This window comes from Hetaerina americana, unplaced genomic scaffold (genome assembly GCF_022747635.1).
Source record: "Hetaerina americana unplaced genomic scaffold, ioHetAmer1.1.p SCAF_80, whole genome shotgun sequence".
NCBI lineage: Eukaryota > Metazoa > Arthropoda > Insecta > Odonata > Calopterygidae > Hetaerina > Hetaerina americana.
The window spans coordinates 980,378-999,683 of NW_027287428.1; the positions used below are offsets into that span (position 1 = coordinate 980,378).

The 19,306-nt window shown below is 34.8% G+C and overlaps 1 protein-coding gene across 2 annotated transcripts in view; it reads right to left on the reverse strand.

The window, feature by feature from the left end:
• Positions 1-19,306, reverse strand: part of drpr (multiple EGF like domains draper) — a 54,848-nt gene that overhangs the window by 19,123 nt on the left and 16,419 nt on the right. Inside the window, exons 6-15 of one of the 2 annotated variants that reach the window (XM_071597164.1) lie at positions 18,253-18,373; positions 15,590-15,727; positions 14,846-15,057; positions 14,560-14,726; positions 13,636-13,764; positions 9,792-9,899; positions 7,607-7,771; positions 6,409-6,621; positions 2,110-2,265; positions 1,776-1,952 (exon numbers count right to left, since the gene is read on the reverse strand). In XM_071597164.1, coding sequence (XP_071453265.1) covers positions 1,776-1,952; positions 2,110-2,265; positions 6,409-6,621; positions 7,607-7,771; positions 9,792-9,899; positions 13,636-13,764; positions 14,560-14,726; positions 14,846-15,057; positions 15,590-15,727; positions 18,253-18,373 — 1,586 coding nt within the window. The remainder of the gene's footprint in view (positions 1-1,775; positions 1,953-2,109; positions 2,266-6,408; positions 6,622-7,606; positions 7,772-9,791; positions 9,900-13,635; positions 13,765-14,559; positions 14,727-14,845; positions 15,058-15,589; positions 15,728-18,252; positions 18,374-19,306) is intronic. The other variant, XM_071597165.1, reaches the window with a different exon arrangement.

Here is a 19,306-nt window from a genome sequence, read left to right on the forward strand (position 1 = left end):
TTGGTCCCTGATGTGGTTCCCGTTAAACCAACACAACAATTGGTCTGACGAGAGAGTTGCGACTAATTATCACGGCCATTGGAGTTTTTTTTTCACCCATTCTCATTTAACTGAGAGGCCGTAGAGCTCATTATTACTTGCAATAGTATTTAATGTTTTAATTTAACCATTTTTTAACAATCTGCACTTTCTTAATATCATTTCTCTTTCATTCATTAACTATTAGAATTCCATTTTCTACTTTAAGGTGAGCAAATAAAGTTTTATCATGCAATAAAAAAGTCACTAATTACCAACACAGAATTATTTTAAACTGTATTATGTGATAAATATGAATCTATATCAGTGATCTTTTTTTAAAATTCATTCTTTGCTAATGATTTGTTTTTTTTCCTGACTATAATATTGGTTTCGCTTTCTGAGGAAAATATGCTCTGTTAGTCTACTTTATGACAGTTCTATGAAACTAGAATTCCATCTGAACCAAAATGGCTGAAAATGAAAAAAGTGTGATTTCCTTTGCAAAAACAGACAAATTAATATCAAGGAATGAAAGAGAATAGCCTTGTACACAATCATTTGTATCACAATTACATTTCCCGCATAATTGAATTATCTGTGATTCATCATGCATCCCATCCATTAGCATGGATATTTGAGAGTTTACTGTAGTCGCATTTTAGCTTTCTGGATTTTAACAAATGAATGAAAGAGAAAAATATATAAGTTAGCACTATAAATAATGTTACTAACGCAATGAACAGATTACAAAAATTAAAAAATGAACAATTTTTATATAAAACTCAAAAAATATTAAGAGGAAATTTCCAGCATTTTTCTTTTTGCCCACCAAATCAATTTCATTAGAAGTACAGACCACTTTAACACTGCGTAACCCAAACATTATTCACAAAGAGTGTCGGAAAAGCCTTCTCTGAATCATTCCCATGAAACTATAGGAACTCATTAGAGCATCATCTTCTCATAATAAATACAAGGGATGTATAGTAATCGAGGTGAGTGTGCAATCTGTTAGTATTGATAGATTAGATTAGAAAAATTATTTTGGCTATGGTCTTTTGGGGCTAAATTATGCCCTTTGGGAAGATACCAATGTTATTCTATAAAAGAATTTCCAGTTAGGAAAAATGTATTTAGTGCTCAGTAATGAAAACTTTCCAATTACCAGAAAGGGAAATAATGATTTAGTGCACAAAGTGAGGATTGATAACACTTAGAAGTAGGTATGAAATGGACACAATTGGTTCAAATTTTCACTTTCTTATAATTTAAATTTCAAAGTATGTAAGAAAAGGGAGGGAAAATCCCCCCTCTAAAGAAAGAAGGCACATGGTAATTCTTCTAGAAATTCCAGCAAAAGGCACTTAACTGTATGAATCATGTGATATTTCCACAAGTTTTCAAAGATCAGCGGATTCATATAGCAGTGCATATGTGTGTATAACACACATTTTATGGAAATACTTTATGTATAAATCTTCCCTGTGGAGGAATATTCTATACATTCAATCATGATTGATATGCATAACATGATTTGACTTGTAGTTGGCATATAAAGGGGCTACGTTTTCAGCAGTATGCACATATTTGAAAAGCATGAATTCACTGTCTCAAGTATCTTGATGTGAATTTAAACGTTCTGAATAAATCATATTCTCTTGCATTTCAGGTCCACTTTCTCAAAAATATTCTTTTTTACACACACACTGGTTATTCACTTCCCTAGAGTCACAAATAATTCAGAAAAAACTTACTTTCAGTGCACTGCTTTCCAATCCACCCAGGAGGGCAACGACATGTTCCATCATTGCGTCGGCAGGTACCACCATTCAAACACCTACAGTTTTGGCTACAGTTTATGCCGAATGTTCCAGCGGGACATGGAATACTACATGATGGGCCTCTCCATCCAGGTAGGCATGAGCATGTACCTTTCAAAAAGATCAAAAATAGAACAAATTAATATGTCAAATTCAACAAAGCCACCTCATTATGTAAAGTATTAATAGTTTCTCCCAAGCTGCCCTCAACATTATATATTAATGAATTTAATAGCACATGGCTACTATATTTCTAAACTCGTCCTACCTGTAATATGATGACACTCTGCCCCATTTTTGCAATTGCATTTTTTCAAACAATTTTTTCCATAAGTATCCTTAGGGCAAGGATGTTCACAAGTATAACCAATGAACCCGGGTCTGCAAACAAACTCTCCTGTTATATGGTCACAAGTCCCATTTCCTATCAAGAAAAACAATCACATGACATTGCATTAATATTTCAAGTTGGTTCTAAGCAAATATTCTCAATTCTTCATCTCTTAACATAAGAGTCACCCTTGATTAACTATATCAATTGGTTCCATAGAATGCAGCATAAAACGAAAGGTTTAATCCATTTCAAGATGACCAGAAGTGAGTTACTTTTGCCATTAACAAAAAGAAGCAAATTCAGGTGATGAGATTTATAAAAAACGTTTTTACGGGCAAAAATGAATAGTTGTGGCTTAATGGTAATGTATTATGAGGTATCTGAATGGTGAAAATTTAAAGCAATACGATACATAGATATATTACCATATATGCTCGTGTAAACTTTGTTCTTGTGATACATTGACACTAATTTTTTCATAATTATTAAATGCTGCTCGGTTAACTCCAGTGAATTAATTATAACTTGTAAATGTTTGTTGCGTACATACAAAATTTATCATAAACAGGCTCATGCCTGAATGTAGAGGCCCATCCAATGCAGTCAAGGCTACTGCATTTCAAATATACATGTTTTGATGCTTGATATTCTCTTTAAAGTCATGCATAAATGACAACTTAAGAAAAATAAATAAAAAGTATTGTTATCACTTGGTCAATGACCTAAATTATCATAAATTTTAATTTAACCGATAGGATTTATTAGTTATACAGGGTGCGGCAACATAACTTCCTTTTTTTAATGGGGTTTTCCTTTACAAAAAGGAAGTTATTTTGCTGCACCCTGTACAGTATATTTTTCTCCATTTACCCATATATTTTCTTCATTAATAATTAAACAATGATCACAGTCAATCAGGTAAGCACATATAAGCTTTTTTAGCCCAAGAACATGAGACAATCCACATAGCATTTTATTTTTATCCCTAATTATTATTTTATTGCTTTAAAATTTTTTCCACACGAATCCATTCAGAGGACAAAAACATTGGATGCACCCCATCCATGTATTTATAAAATCTCACTTTAAATCTCTATGAAATTTTCTTTTAAATTAGACAACTGGTAGTCATCAACCATAATACTCATGTGTCCAAGGCAAAATGATAATTAATTAATGGCTAATATAGTAACAGGAAAAATAAATCTCCTAATCAAATAGCACTCTCAGAGGCAATCATTGGAAATAGAATGACACTCTGAATCATGAAGAGTCCTAGTGATAATCTCACAGCTCAAATAAACTACCTGCAGGGACTTCGTTCAAAAACTGTCATCTTGCAAAATAAATTGCTGCATCAATGCTATACTATGCCAGAGCTGCCACCATCTTCCCATAATCATAAGTTATATTAGTAAGTAAAAAGTTTTTAGGTTCAATCTAAACACTATGCACAGGAATTTAAGAGCCCTTTATTTACCAGTTGTAATAAACATGTGCACAACATATATGTTTTCAAGAATATCTATGGAATTTGGTTACTCATCACTCAATATCTTTAAAGAAGTGTATAATTACCAAGGAGTATGAGATTTTTATTACATCAACAAACATTTACGATAGGCATGAAGTTAAATCTACAAGCAAGGTCATACTGAGCCGCTAAGGAATGTAGTCATCATGCCCATGGACTGAAAATGGATCTTTATTGACCATTTGCTGCTAGAACTTTAAGGAAACAATCTTTATGCATACTATACATAGGACAGGAAAAACTATAAACATATACTAGGGGCCACAATCTTCCCTGCATCAGTAGCTGACATTTACACTATCATGAGACTTTTATACAATTGACTTGATAATTAAAAATCAGGTGATTCAATTTAATGGCAAAGACCAAGGAATTGCATAAAGGTGGGGAGGGCTTATTCAAACTGATGCCCCGCAACCTATGATTCAAGTGCATCCTGTGATCAAACTTTGTTAAAACTATACCCTGTTAAAAATTGGTCCCTGAAAACTTTGTAACACTCATTAAACTGAAGACATCTACTCAGTTACTGCTCACACAGATTTCCAATAATTTGTGTAAGGTAACCAAAGTTAAATCTGGCTGACTATTATAAGCTATATTAGACAATAATATAAGATAATATTATGTCTAGACAAGTAGTGAGATGCATACATAAACACACAGCAAAGACACAAGTTTGACAATAAATTGTTAGTTTTGTTTCACATAAAATTAGTATACACTTTGGAAATTTAGGGAATGGTCATGGGCTTCTGTGTAGAATGGCAAGAATGAAGACGTAGCAGTAATCCTTGTCACTCTTGACTAGACAGAATATCACAACATGTCCAATTAAATTGATGCCAAAAGTCAGTAATTCTTAACAACATACATTTGGTCAAACTTTATAGGATGGGGGACTGTTCACTCTTGACCCCCATGCATATGCCACTGATTTAATATGAAATCCTACATAACCAACTTATACGTAATTAATTTTGAAATATACACCTAAAGCAACTACAGCCAACAGTCTGAAGAGCATTTGTCACGATTGTGATCATTATTTCCTCACTTAGCATAAATATTCTTAAAAAGTAGTTTTAGAAATTAAAAAATGTTTTCAGCCCTTAATAAATAAAAAAAGTTTTCTGCTCCTCTTGCTCCTTGACGAGTTCAACAAACAAATTTTGAAAATTTGGAGGGAGGTTCTACATTGCGGGACCACCACCACCCCCCTCATCGGCAATTTAAAAGTGAGGAATATTTCTCCTCCACCCATCCGCTAATCCTCGCTTGGGCATGCACTTTGGAACCATAATTTACAAGTGATTCCAAATCCTTAATCACCAGTTTACCAGTTTACCGTTTGTACACAGTGCTCCTTTGTACATTGATATCATGTGCCCAGTTAACGACCGCAGGAGAAAAACCCCCTACTTCACCCCCTTTCTCCATGACCCTAGGATTATGGCACCACTCCGTGGGACACACCCTCAATAGGAAATCCCCCTCCATCCAGCTACAATGTTCTCTCTGGACTTTGAAGGACTTTGCACCTGTTTACATTGTCTTCCCCAACCCCTTCCCTTCCCCCACTCACCTACATAGTTACCCATGCTGCCTTCCATCTTTCCTCCCTCTTTCCCTCTTTTCCACTACCCTCCCCTTCCTTGCTTTTCAGCATATATACTGGACTCGGAGTGATGACTACTGTCTGACGATGATGTAGTTACATTGAAACCAGTCGCATTAATAAATTTTATTTTGTGGAAAATTGCCAATTTTTAATTAATCATGATATTCCACCATATCATGCCTGAAACGTCCCTTTTTTTTTACTAACAACTGAGACTATACTCCTGAGACTATACTTGACAAACAGAACCTGAGGACAAAGCATAAATGCAAAGAACTCCCTTATTTCATGACAGAGGACTTGATAGATTTATCTTCATTTAAGAGTGCCTTTTCATGTAGCCAAAACAGAATCATTTGGAAGAATCATTATCTAAGAGGCCAAGGGCAACAATAGATATTAAAAAAATTCGATGGCACCACAAAAAAATTGAAAACCGAGGGAGCTCAGGTGGCCTGCCGACTGCGATGTGCTATGTATCAATCACGTACTGAGAACGGCGCTGAGGGGTTAACAGTTCACAGAGAACAAAGTAGAAGAACCACAGTCTGCACACTACTACAGCAGGATGTAACAGCAAAAATGAGCACATGATTGCAAATTAACAGACCAATAGGAATAATTTTCTGAAAGTTTTCGTAAAAGAAACAAGTAATTTATTATTTTTCTTTTTATGATGATTTATAAATTTGATGGTTTGAGGCTCTAATTTGTAAAAATTTAGGATCACTAAATTAATAAACATTATTTTTTCACACAAAAAGCATTATTATACTACTACCGGTTTTGATGCATAGGCAACATCATCAGGTATCAAACACCTGATGATGTTATCTATATGTCAAAACTGGTAGCAGTATAATAAATAATAAAATATTTTGTTTGAAAAAATGCTAAGTTTATTTATTCTGTGATAATGGTTTCTCATCTGATTACGGTTTCACTTCTACACTCTTAAACGTGAAACACTTAAAACCACAAAAAGCTAAGTAATAACACACAAGCAAACTTACAGGTTCTGCCACACACAGCTTCATCTAGAGAAAACACATATGAGAATATGAAATTGATCACTGACTGTTACCGTAAAAGCGGTCAGGGCATTTCTCTCTGCAGCCAAGTCCAAAGAATCCTTCAGTGCAGGGCTTATTGCACAGCGGGCCTTGCCACCCTCTTGCACATACACATTCACCTGAATCAGCAGCACAGGAACTGTTATTGACACAGTTGCATATGCTTGAGCAAGTTTCACCATATGTTCCGGGGGGACATCTAGTTTCACACTGAATACCTGAAAACGGTAAAAATTTATAAAGTCAACTTCCAGACATATTCTGCACCTCGAACACTCAACATACATACACACACACACACACATACACGGACACGAGGGTTGACTGAAAAGTTTCCGACCTACACATAAAGATGGGAGCACTCTTCAACAAAAAAGTAGGTGTGTTCGTGCATGTGTTAAAAGTACTCAACACATTTTAAGCCATTTTGGACACTCATTTGCTGTTTGACAATTGTTTGAGTGAGTCGTTGCAAGGGTTTCTGCAAAAATGGGAAAGATTGACCATTGAGCTATCATTAAATATTTGTTTTTGAAAGGTAATATGCCTCCACAAATCAAAGATGATTTGTATTCTGGGTTGGTTTAGCTTTTACTTCTAATAATAATATTCCATCAGCTGCTTACTCTATGTTTACTATGATGCATTTTCACCTTTTGGTCAATTTCATTCTCCCTTTCATTCACCTTCACTGTATATACTCTCTCTATCTCTTAACTATCACTCCAGCGATTCCTGCTATCATTCCATCTCACCTCACATAGCCCTAAAATATCCATATTTCTGCTTTCCATCTCCTGTTTCATTTTTTCTAATTCTCTTGTCCTCAATAATGCCCTAACATTCGATGTTCTCATTCTAACTAATCTGCCCTTTTCTGTCTCTCCCATGCTGATGCTGTCCATATTACTTTGCAATGATTTTGTGAGATGAACGTGTCAGCAATTGTACATTATGGCTCTCCTTGCACTCTCCTCTGATGGTGCAGAGGGTACAGTTAGGATTAATGGCGTATTAACCTTTAGTACACAAAAATGGTAAGTTCCTGATTCATTTATTTAAGATATTAAACAGTCCTCAATGAAATATTTTAACCATTACAAAACTTATACTAAACCCAATGAAAATTCATATTAATTGAGCTGTGAAATGGCAAGGATTATCATGCTTCTCTTAAAATATTTGCAAACAATTGTAAATTACCATTCCATTCAGGTAGGCAGTGGCATTTTCCAGTGACTGGATCACAACCACGGCTGTTTTCTGGTAAGCAGTCACATTGCTGCTTACAATTCATTCCAAAGAAACCTGAATTGCACCTCTGGTCACACAACTCTCCCATATATCCAGGTAAACATGTACAGGTGCCTGGAAGTAATGACAAATGAAGGAAAGATGGCACCTTTCACATATGCAACATTTCAAAACTAAATCAAATAACTAACATAGCAAAACCTTAATCAAATCACATGGACTTATATTTCTTTAGAAGATGGTTTGGCTCCTTGAAAAAATGCCATCATGCAAAATTTTATTAAATAAATGATCACTTCACATTTTTTAAGATAACATGATGCAGGCATTCCTTGAAAATTACTGCACACTAATATGGATTTTTCTTATATATTGCATTTGAATTGAAGTGAGAATTTTTCCAGCCACTTCTCCACGATACAAAATAGCAAATGCATCACTAGACCTCCAAGGCACAAATATATTTACCCAAGATACACATATGTTCAAACATGAAGCAATGCAATAATCTATTGATGCATGCTGATTCCACTATCAATTCAAATTGAAACCTTGTTTCTAGCCCTGCAGCATTAAAATTATAGGGATTTAAAGATTGACTTACTAGTATCTGTATTTTTGACAATTTTACTCATTTTCAGTTTTTGCAGATCAATCAAGAGCTTGAAAATTTGACATGGGCAAATCTTTCCAGTTTTTCCTTTTTTCTGTATGTATATAGTATAACTGTAAACATACTCATTAATTTCAAACATTCGATAAAATTAAATTTTCTGGATAGTAAAAATATCTCACATAATGGTCATGGTTCTACAATAGTGTAAACATCAACCTTTTGATGATACAAATAAAAATTTTGATTCTTCAACTAAATAAGCTAGAACTTGCATGATGTTAAGAATGAAATATGAAGCTGAGAAGCACTCAAAATTTCTTCTTTACTATAAACATACTAATTAGCCCTAATACTCAGAAAAAAATCTAGGGAGATGTAATAAACCAATAAAGGTAGCAAATAATAACATTTACCATACTTCCCACCACACTAGATGATTTAGTTTCTCCAAAATTTGTTCTAAACCCAGCCTTTGGTCTTATAAGCTGGGGATACACAGGTGTAACTTCGATCTTAAAGCTCAAGCCGATTCACCAGAAAATCACTTACTATTAGAGTATTTTGTTCCTGCATCATGCATGGATAGTGGTTACCTTTATTACAAAATTTCAATAATATTACTCTGTTAAGACAGTAATAAGAAACAATTTTTTAATAATTTGTTGAAAGTTCTTCCTAAAAAATTCCCAAATAAATCATAAATGTACCCAATGTTGCATGTTTAGTTTCATCTCACGTGTAGTGCTGCTGTGAAACTTAATATGCATTGGGCTAATGGGGATTTCACTCCTCTGCTAAAACATACTTACATTGTACTTTTACCCATAAACTCAAAGAGTCTACAGGCATTCAACCTTACGTAGTTTTAGACTGTCACTAAGGCATAGAAAATGGTTGCTTTCAATATAAATTTTGATAACATCAAGATAATAACATACACTAAGTATTGCATAAAGAGTTAAAATGATAATCACCACATGGGATCTTAAGAGGGAAGATTGTCATTGAGTATTGCATTTTAACTTGAATTCACGAATTACACTTCAAAACATGGAAACAGGGCAGTAGAAAGGCATTTTGGACAGCGTTGACAAATTTCTAGGATTCTACGATAAATAATAATATGTGTAGCTATGCATTTTTTAATGTAACAATGCAATTTTCATTGTATTAAGTGTTAATATCAAAATACTTGGATCTTTTCTGTCTGATCCAAGTATTTTTTTGTCAATTCCATCCTAAAAAATCATAGTGTCTTATGGGCTGGGAAACACAGCATATTTTCCTAATTAGCCAGTTACCTTTAATTTCTCTTAGACGAGATAAGAAAGCAACTTACTATGCAATGCCAATGTCCAGAGCTTTTTTCATTTTTTAGCAAAACTTTTAATCATTCAGTAATATTTTCATCAACTTAAAATATAACTAAGTTAAAGAAATTCAATAAAAACATGAATCAAATAAGCCCAATAAAAATTACCTTTATGAAAAGTATACCACAATCTTAACAGTACTCACCATTCTCTGGGTTACAAACAGCATTATTTGAGCATCTACAGTGTTCACTGCAGTTTTTGCCATAGAATTTGCTCCCACATGGACGATCACAAAGGTGACCTTCCCATCCTAAGATAATAAAAACAATCAACGAGGCACACAAAACAAAACATGCAGTAAAAAATAAGCATACAGATGACCCTCTAATTTCATAGCAATTTATACATGGGAAAAGGGGATTGGAAAAAAAGGAAGCGGTGACATATTCTGTGAACCTAGTAAATATTCACCTAAAAAAATCATCATCAAGGACATCACTACAATTGGTCAAAGAAACATTAGAGTGACAATGATGAAAACCGAACTAATGACAAGAGTGATTCAATAAACAGAAAAACAAAATTATAAAATCTGGCTGCATGACACCTTAACTCTTACGACTTAGGACTTAGGACAAACACTTTCATAGCTATAAGACATCGAAAAAGAATATCCATGATAAGAAGCATTCACAAAATAGGTGAATATTCATGACCAGAGCTCTTTATTTAAAGATTATATGAATTGATCCGTAAAAGAATTTACATGGAGTATAACACTGTTTTAACTCCAAAACAGCTGACATGCAAAGTTGAAAAAACCAATGGTAAAGTCTTTTGTGATGTCGGTGAGGAGAAAGGGAATATAACCAGAGTGGAGCAGAAGTTAAACAAACAAATTTTATAAATGGTAGGAGAAGGTTTTGTTTTATAGGGAGAAAGTATAGAAGGCAGTAAAAATTAGATGGCGAGGGAAGATACGGACAGGTATGAGGTGGGTTGCTGAAGGGGGCCATGGAATGCAAGTGATTTTGTAAAGTCCATGAGAATTAGCAATCATTTTCAGGGACAATTCAAGAACTGCTAGTAATCATTAAGTATTACAATGGCATATCCAAGTGAAACAACCAGAGAGTCTTATTCTTGGCCCAGAAAATTTCATCTCAAGTCCAAATTGATTTCTTTACAAGATGAATTTTACACGCATTCCAGTCAGCATACTCATGAACATAAAATTTCAAAGATTTTCTGAAAGGGACAGGCATGGACTAATGTCTAATTAGAGGCTCTCTCATTAGTTGTTGGGTTCAACTTGATGTGATTAGCTGTTGATGAGCCATTCTTGGTGAAAACTCAATTGTCGGGAGAGTAAGTAACCAACTGTTGAGAAATCACCTATTTTTAGCACTTAATGCCTTAAGTCCAAATTCTATGTGAAATTCAGGGTCAAAGCAGCCATCCTACATAACATGGGGAGACGAATAGTGCATTTTCAGTTGCTCTTAGATGCTTTTCCATCCTCCAATTGAGGAATTAGGATACCTGACTGATTTTCCATCTGTTCCCATAACTCCCAACACATTTCAGATGAAATGTATAGGATAATTTCCTGCAAAAAGGGAGCAATTTATTTGAATCTTATCACCATTTCATGGTTGACTAAGACTCAGTCGATCATTTACCCAGTACTAGAAAAGCATTGTATCCATGGTGTAAGCAGTTAATTTAAAGTTTATTTAGGTTAGGTTGATTTTTGATTAATATAAGCCAATATTTTTTTCTAAAAAGGAGATCCTCCTCCACACTCAAATAACCTGGGATAGATTGACTGGGATATGAATTTACTGGAATACCCCGGATAACTTGCCTTGTAAATCCACGCAGTAATTTAGAATTGGAGAAGACCAGCCCCCAGAAAACAATTTACAAAAACCAGTATTACAGATACATGGTACACGATTGGTGATATTGAGATTGATTGTACGAATTCAACACGTGAAATTGCAGTACCATAATACTACACACGTTGTCCATGGAATGATAACAACAAAGGACATAAACATTAATTAGATACCCATGAAATTATGAGGGTTACCTGTAATTGAAATAGCCAGGCCTGGTAAAAAAAAATAAAAGCAAACACTATTCAGGCCCAGGAGTTTACAATTATGTACGAGCATGCATAACCAAATCCAGGGTGTTTATAATTTTTAAGTGAAAACCAAAGAACGTGTGCAGTTCAAATATGGCAAACCATACTTTTCTCAGTTACTCCATATCTTGAAATAACTTTTACAAGTGAAGGTGATTTTAAGCAGTGAATAATGAACAATTTTATCTATGCAGTGATTCTTAGTAAAAACAACACCATCAATAAACTTTCCTTTACAATAACTTACACATCACTATCACAATAAATAGTTTTTTCACTAATATTGCAAAATGAATTAATTCCTTCCATGTGTGACATTAAAATATTCAGTCAACTCCCAATTATCCATCAGTGGATTATACATTCATTATATGCACACTCAAATTAAAATTAGTACATTTTTAATTGATTCAATAAAATGCTCTGTTTTAATTGTACTGTATATTAGAATTCAATATACTTGTCATTCAAATTCTCATCACCAGAAGCAATCTTAATATTGTCTTTAAATATTTGTTTGCCAAACAAAATGCACGGTATAAATAATTAAACAAGCTAAATACGCAAATTTTAATCATGTGGACGCTGAAAATCTCCCAATTATAAAATATTATTAAATAGCATATGAATCCGTGATGAAGCTCAAATGGTGGGCCTCGTGTCTATGCAGTTATTTTCACTTGTTTCTGGTAAAATTACTTTTTCTTCTTCATCACAAGAGATCAAAACGAACTATTTTACAGGAGAGAGCATAATCACTCAGGTGAATGGAATACCAGCTTAATGCGGTGACATTTCTATAAGTTAATGTGTTTGATTACAAAATGATAGAATGACCACATGACATGCCTAGCAAGCCCAAACATGCTTGAGATCTTTGTGTCTGTTTTGGTAGTATGTAGCAGGTTGAAAAAAGCAACAAAAGATGATTACGATTTTGAATGTAATCATGCTTAATGTAATCATATTAAGCCACGAATGACTCATTGCTGTTTCGGTCAATTGATATGCTCAATTAATCTGAAAAACTCTTATTTCATCAGTAGAACAGGTGACAATGGTGACGACAACCAATGGGCTGATAGGTATTGCCAATCTTCATGCAACACTATACAAGAATTCAGTATGTTATGCTAATTAATAGTTCAATCTCATTTATTTCCAATACAGCAGTTAAAAGTTGGTGACCTCCCAATTAAGATAACCTAGGAGTGCATTTATTAGTCTATCATAACTAATTGAGTCCTACTATGAAAAAGAATATTCATCATATAAAAGGAATAGGTATGAAGTCTGAGGTAAAGAAATTTTTATCCAAAAACTTCAAATATAATGTGATTTCCTTTCAAAAAAATTATGTATCATTAGGACTGAAATGAAGAACCTGAACTTCCAAAACAGATCACAGGTGTTGATAACCCTTTCTATTAACCACAAGATATTAGCACATTTCATCTTGTCACTAGCAAAAATAAAAATGAGGAATAAAACAAACATTTTGGATTTATCAAACTCAAAAAATAACTGAAGATATTTAAAAGTAAATAATAATGGTATACAAAAGTAATTACCATATACACTGACTAAGGCTGATAAAGTCTATGACAACTTTTAAATTGAATTTCCACATTAAGGATTACTGAGTATTTCTGCAGAAAATGAAAATTCTAATTAAAATTGTTTCTTACTCAAACAACTACAAGACATCAGAATATCATCGTAAATGGCAAACATGGATACACAAGTTACTTATGAAGAATTGAATTCTATGAAAGATTCAGATGCTGTACAAGAAGTGTACCGTCACCCCTAAAAAGTTAGAGCAAGCATGTCAATCACCACCACTCTTTAAACCCCATGCATGCTCAACAAATAACAACAGAATCAATCATACCAGGTGGACAAATGCATCTCCCATTTTCATTTGAGCAGGCAGCTTTATTCCTACAGTTGCACCTCTGAGCACAATCTTCACCAAAAGTTCCCGAGGGGCATGGCTCGCTGCAGTTTTCACCACGATACCCTGAAAAGTCAAATTACACTTATTAATTTGCACCAGCTGAAGCTTAACATTGCTGGAACTTCCAATAGCCAGCACTAACTTAATACCACATAATTAAGAACTACATCACAGGGTGACTGCTATCTAATTATCAAGAAAATCCCTACAGTTTCCAGAGAATATTTCCATATTACCAGGGTGTTTCAGATTCTTAAAAATTGTATTATTGATTCAATAATGTCCAGATATTATGAATAATTAAGTGCAGATATAAATAATGTGGAATGGTTAGAAATGCATAAAAAAAGACAATAAAAGTTATTGATATTGGATCTTCCCTTATATGAGCATAGACTTCCTAAACAAAGAAATCAATATTTTAAAATATTATTAACATTATTCTCAAACAATTAAACACTTATTTTCACATGAAGCATATACCATGGCCTAGATTTGTGCAAACTCGAACTCTTTCCATGAGGGTCAAGCAGGGCAAGGGTGGAAAAGAAGAACAAAGATGCCGAGGTGACATTTATTAGTGTCCCTTGAATTAACTAAAAATGACAGATAAGGAACATTAATACATAAAATGTACCAAATAATGATTTTCACAGAACACCTGCTAACATATAATGAGATGCCTTTCATCATCACAATAAGGAGACTGGATAATTAGAATTAGAATAATAGAACTTTCATACTTAAGAATATTAAAGAAAACATGCAGTATCTTTTTGTAAGAATTCTGAGCTGTTATTTACTGCCTCAATCATGATAGAATTACCAATTATTAAATACTAGAGAAAGCTAACTTACCAGCTGAGCATAAGCAGCTGCCATTCACTGGGTGGCATTGAGCATTGTTTTGACATGAACACACAGAATGGCAACCTTTGCCATATGTGTACAAGGGACAGGGCCTTGAGCATGTTTTTCCATCCCAGCCAGGCTTACATGAACACTTTCCAGTCTGTGGATGGCATCTGCATTTCATTGAAAGATAAATAATAGTTTAATTTGAATGAGAATCAAATTCACACTTTGTTTTTACAATTACATTATGCAAATACTTATTTTATTCAAAGAAATGTTAGGAACTTACATATCTGTGTTGCTAGCATCACACTCACAAACATTGCCACAGTCTTCCCCATATAAACCATCACGACAAACTCTCTCTGAGCATGTTTCTCCCTTCCAGCCAACTGAGCATTTACAGGAACCATCAACAGGAGAGCATGTTGCATCATTTTTACATGTACAGTTCTTGGAGCAATTCAGACCATACATCCCTTCTGGGCACTGCTGGTTGCACTGGGAAATCAACATTTTTCATTAGCAATATCAGAGTAGTTCAAAGGACTCAGAACTATCCTATTCCAATCAATTCAAACACTGTACCATTAAAAACCTAAGAGATGTAATTATCCTGCTATTTTCAAATACTTCTTTAGCAATTTAGGAGTAGTAGTATTTTGGGGAGGCGACCAAGAGCTAAGGTAATTTGCACCATTAGGGATGGACAGAAAATGATGAAGGGTGGAGAGAAACCTGGCGTCGGCATTAGCCTACTCTTAACGAAAGGCGCCAAGGGGCCTTTCACTCGGTTCACAGCTTACCAACACATCCGAGGGATGGCATACTCACCCAAAGTGCCCTCCACAAAGCACCTCAAGTAGGGATCAAGATACCACTGAAAAGTATTCGACGCCACTGGGATTTGAACCCGAGCTATCTGGATGGGAAGCCAGTAAAATAGCAACCACACCATCTTGATCCCCCTTTAGCCATATATAAAATTCTGGTATTCAATGAACAACTTGTGAAAATGGAATATTTTCCTTACTTTTTCACCAATAAATCCTGGAAGACACTTGCATTTTCCTGTGATATGATGACAGTTGGCACCATTGTAGCAAGAACATGACTTGCTGCAGTTAACACCCCAAGAGCCAAGAGGGCAGCGATTACCACAAACATATCCCTGTGTGAAGTTAAAAAAAAATCAAAATTTTAATCACCGAGTGAAAGATTGGTAAAATGAGTATGGAATACAGAGTGACACCTCTATTTTACATTCAAAACCACCATAAATAAGAGCTAAATCAATCTAGGTACAAAATGGGAAATTGAAAGTGGAAGCAGCGTTCATGACATACTGGCAGCAAGACACAAATTTATCAATATTAGTCTCATGTTCACGTCCTGTTTAAGGATTACAACGGCCGCTATGCCATCTAGTGGCCGTACAAAATACCCCATTGATGTCATTCCATACCACATCTTGTGGGAGCCTCACCTGGCAATGATTGAAGTAATTCCCAAGAGAGGACGATCAAAGGCACTCGCAAATATGAATGCAGCATTACAACAAACACAGATTCGAAATTAATAAGGTAACCAACCAACCTTGTTTGTATGCTTTATCATTTGGTAGTCTAACGTTTAAGGTAGGCTTTAGATAACACCACTCAAGTCCCAAACAAGACAATGTGAAACCCACACTACAATAAACCCTTTCATTGATCTTATATTCTACCTCTCTTCATTCTATCTAACATACATAATCTTTTCCTCTCCCTACCTCGCTTGCCTAACATTTTCCCCTCTATCACAGTCTTCAGCATTTGATATCCCCAATCAAAATTCTCTGCATCCATCTTTCCCACCTCCTTTGGATATCTCTCAACAATTCCCACTCCTCCCTCTCCATGACTAGTACACCTCTGTCTCCTCTATCCATTTGACCTTATCCAGCCTTCCACACATTTAAAAACTCACTAAGAAAATAAATGCAAATAAATTAATTAACACGGAAAAACAAAAAATAGATGAATACTTCTATCAAGCAATTACTTAGGGCTTATTCTATGTCCTGTTCTTCAAAATAAAAATGTTAGTCTGGGTTATTTTATTATGAAAGAGAAGCCCACTCTTTCATTTTATTTAGATAAGTGGCAAGCAAGCTTATGAACTGAATTTTTTCACTATACAGACAGATGCATATTTAAGCATTTCACTTGGTACTTAACAAAATAAGAAGCAAAATCGTATACCTAAATAATTTTATACACAAATTAGAAAAACTTATGCATCAGCTAAGTTCAAAATCTGGCCAAATCTGACCACATACGGTCGTTATTTTGCAATTTCTGACTTGAGGTTGTTAAGTAAAGATGTATAATACTCTCCCGTTATTATTGTACCTTTTTGAAGATATAATCAATGAATACCATCCTGTGACTACCCCAAAAAGAGACACCTTCACCTTCCCAGCCAACTGAAGTGACTGTTCTTTTGTCTCAGAAGTGTTGCGGTGGAACCAAATTTCATCTCCAGTTATGAATTGATGCAAAATACCTGACTTGCTTCCCTTAAACTGCTCCAACAGGGCCTTGGAAATGTTCATTCAAATGCAGATTTGGTCCAGAGTTAGCAAACGCAGCCCTCAACACACAAATAGTTTATGCATGTCCAATTCTTCGGTCAACATATGACAAACGTCTTCCTTTGATATCCCTATAGTCTCTGCTATCCCTATAACCTTTTTCAATTGTCGACCACTACCATTAGGTGAATATTTCAAAGTTACCGGTGGTTGTCGCAGATTTTGGATGTCCTATACACCCCTTCTCAGCCAAGCTGGTACAGTCACATTTAAATTGAGTTACCCAAAAATTCACAGTCATAAATAATGCTCATACACAGCATACAAATTATCTTTGATTTGTGAAGGCATGCTCCCTTTCAAAAACAAATGTTCAATGACAAATCGATACTCCATTATTTACATATTCATAAAAACCCTCCTAACGACTCCCTTCAACAATTACCAAACAACTGATGGTCCACAATAGCTCAAATTGTGGTGAGTACCTTTCAATGCATACGCAAACACGTTTCCTAACTTTTGTTGAAGAGTGATGCCTTCTATATGGTGATGCCAGAAACTTTTCAACCAACCCTCGTATTGTACAATAAATGAATGTTAGAAATGCATATATATTTTGGCAAAGGTACGGTTTGTAATATCTAACCAAAAGCAAAGGTGTCACTATGTTTTGACCCATTTTAGAAATAATTCTCATTAATACTACACAACTCATCTCTGCATGGCGATTAATATAATCAAACATTTAACTTTTTATACACCTGTCATGAGTGCATCTGATAATTTGTGCTTTTACGCCTTGCCCCCACTGTCATCATCAGTATTTTTTACTTAAGCCGCAACACAAAAAATGGCTACAATGAAAAACCATTAAAAGTGTTTGAAAATAATTTATGACCATTGACAAAACTTGAAAATTTCAAAACTGAGTTACTAATTCAAATAGTGTGAGATTAAGAAGGTGTCATGGTTCCTATATATATGGATTCACAAATTTCTCAACTTAGCCATGTAAAATTTTCTGGCCTCTCCAGTATTGCCTGAAAGAGGCCTTAGAATACATACTTGGGATAGGAGGAATATCAAGATAACTAAGCTTAAATCATAAAGCTACTTACAGTCCATCCTGGAGTACAAAAACATTTTCCAGTGGTGGGGCTGCATGATCCTCCATTTTGGCAGCGGCAAATTGAAGAGCACTCTTCTCCATGAGTTCCTTTTGGACATGACTCTTCACACCTTAACAGTAAATAACAAAGGTGTAATTACATTCAAGCATAGAAGGATACATTTTAGAAGGTCAAATAATATATTAAGAAATAAAATCGAATTTAATGCATTGCTCTACATAAAAGGTCCTGGTTTTTTTCCAAAATAACACTATGGTAAATGAAAGAGGAGACGATAATTTTTTTAATAACAAACATGGCCATAACTGAAATTGGTAATTTTCAGTAATAGAGAGAGAAATTATATTTAACAGCATATAAGAGGCACTTTTTTTCTAAAATGATGGCTTATATATCTTCCTGGGGTCTATTATATGAAGGTGAAGCTTTTTTTGGCCTAAAGCCATCCCACATGCTACCTAATATGGGTTTATTTTACCTGAGATGGTCAGTATCACCCAGCCCTACTCCAAAATATTATCATTACCTTAAACAAAGCTGTTGTTAATATTTGTATCCACAGATAGACTTTTAAATGAAAACATACAGTGAAACCTCGCTTAATGAGCACCTCGCATAATGAATTGTTCGCAAAAATTAGCAAAAAATATTTTTTTTATTCGCACCCACACTTTAAAACAAATCTGTCCATATTCATGAATACTGCTACGAGAGTGGTTCTCAGAGATGCGACATTAGGGTACCTCTTCTTATTGGCAACTCTTTCAACTAAGCTCCAAACATAACAGTCAAGGTGGTTCAAGATCGGGCTATTCGGGGGCCAGAACTCCTTCGACCAGAACATGTCCATGTTATCTGAGAGTCACTTTTGGACTAAATGACTCGTATGAGCTGGTGCACTGTCTTGTTGAAAGACATATTGACTCCCGGAGACCACAGTCACCATCCACGGTTTCACGACATTCTTCAAATTTTGCAAAATTCTTCTGAAATCAGCGCCTGAGCATTTACTCGAAGGACGTTTCCTCGCTAGGTTAGCGAA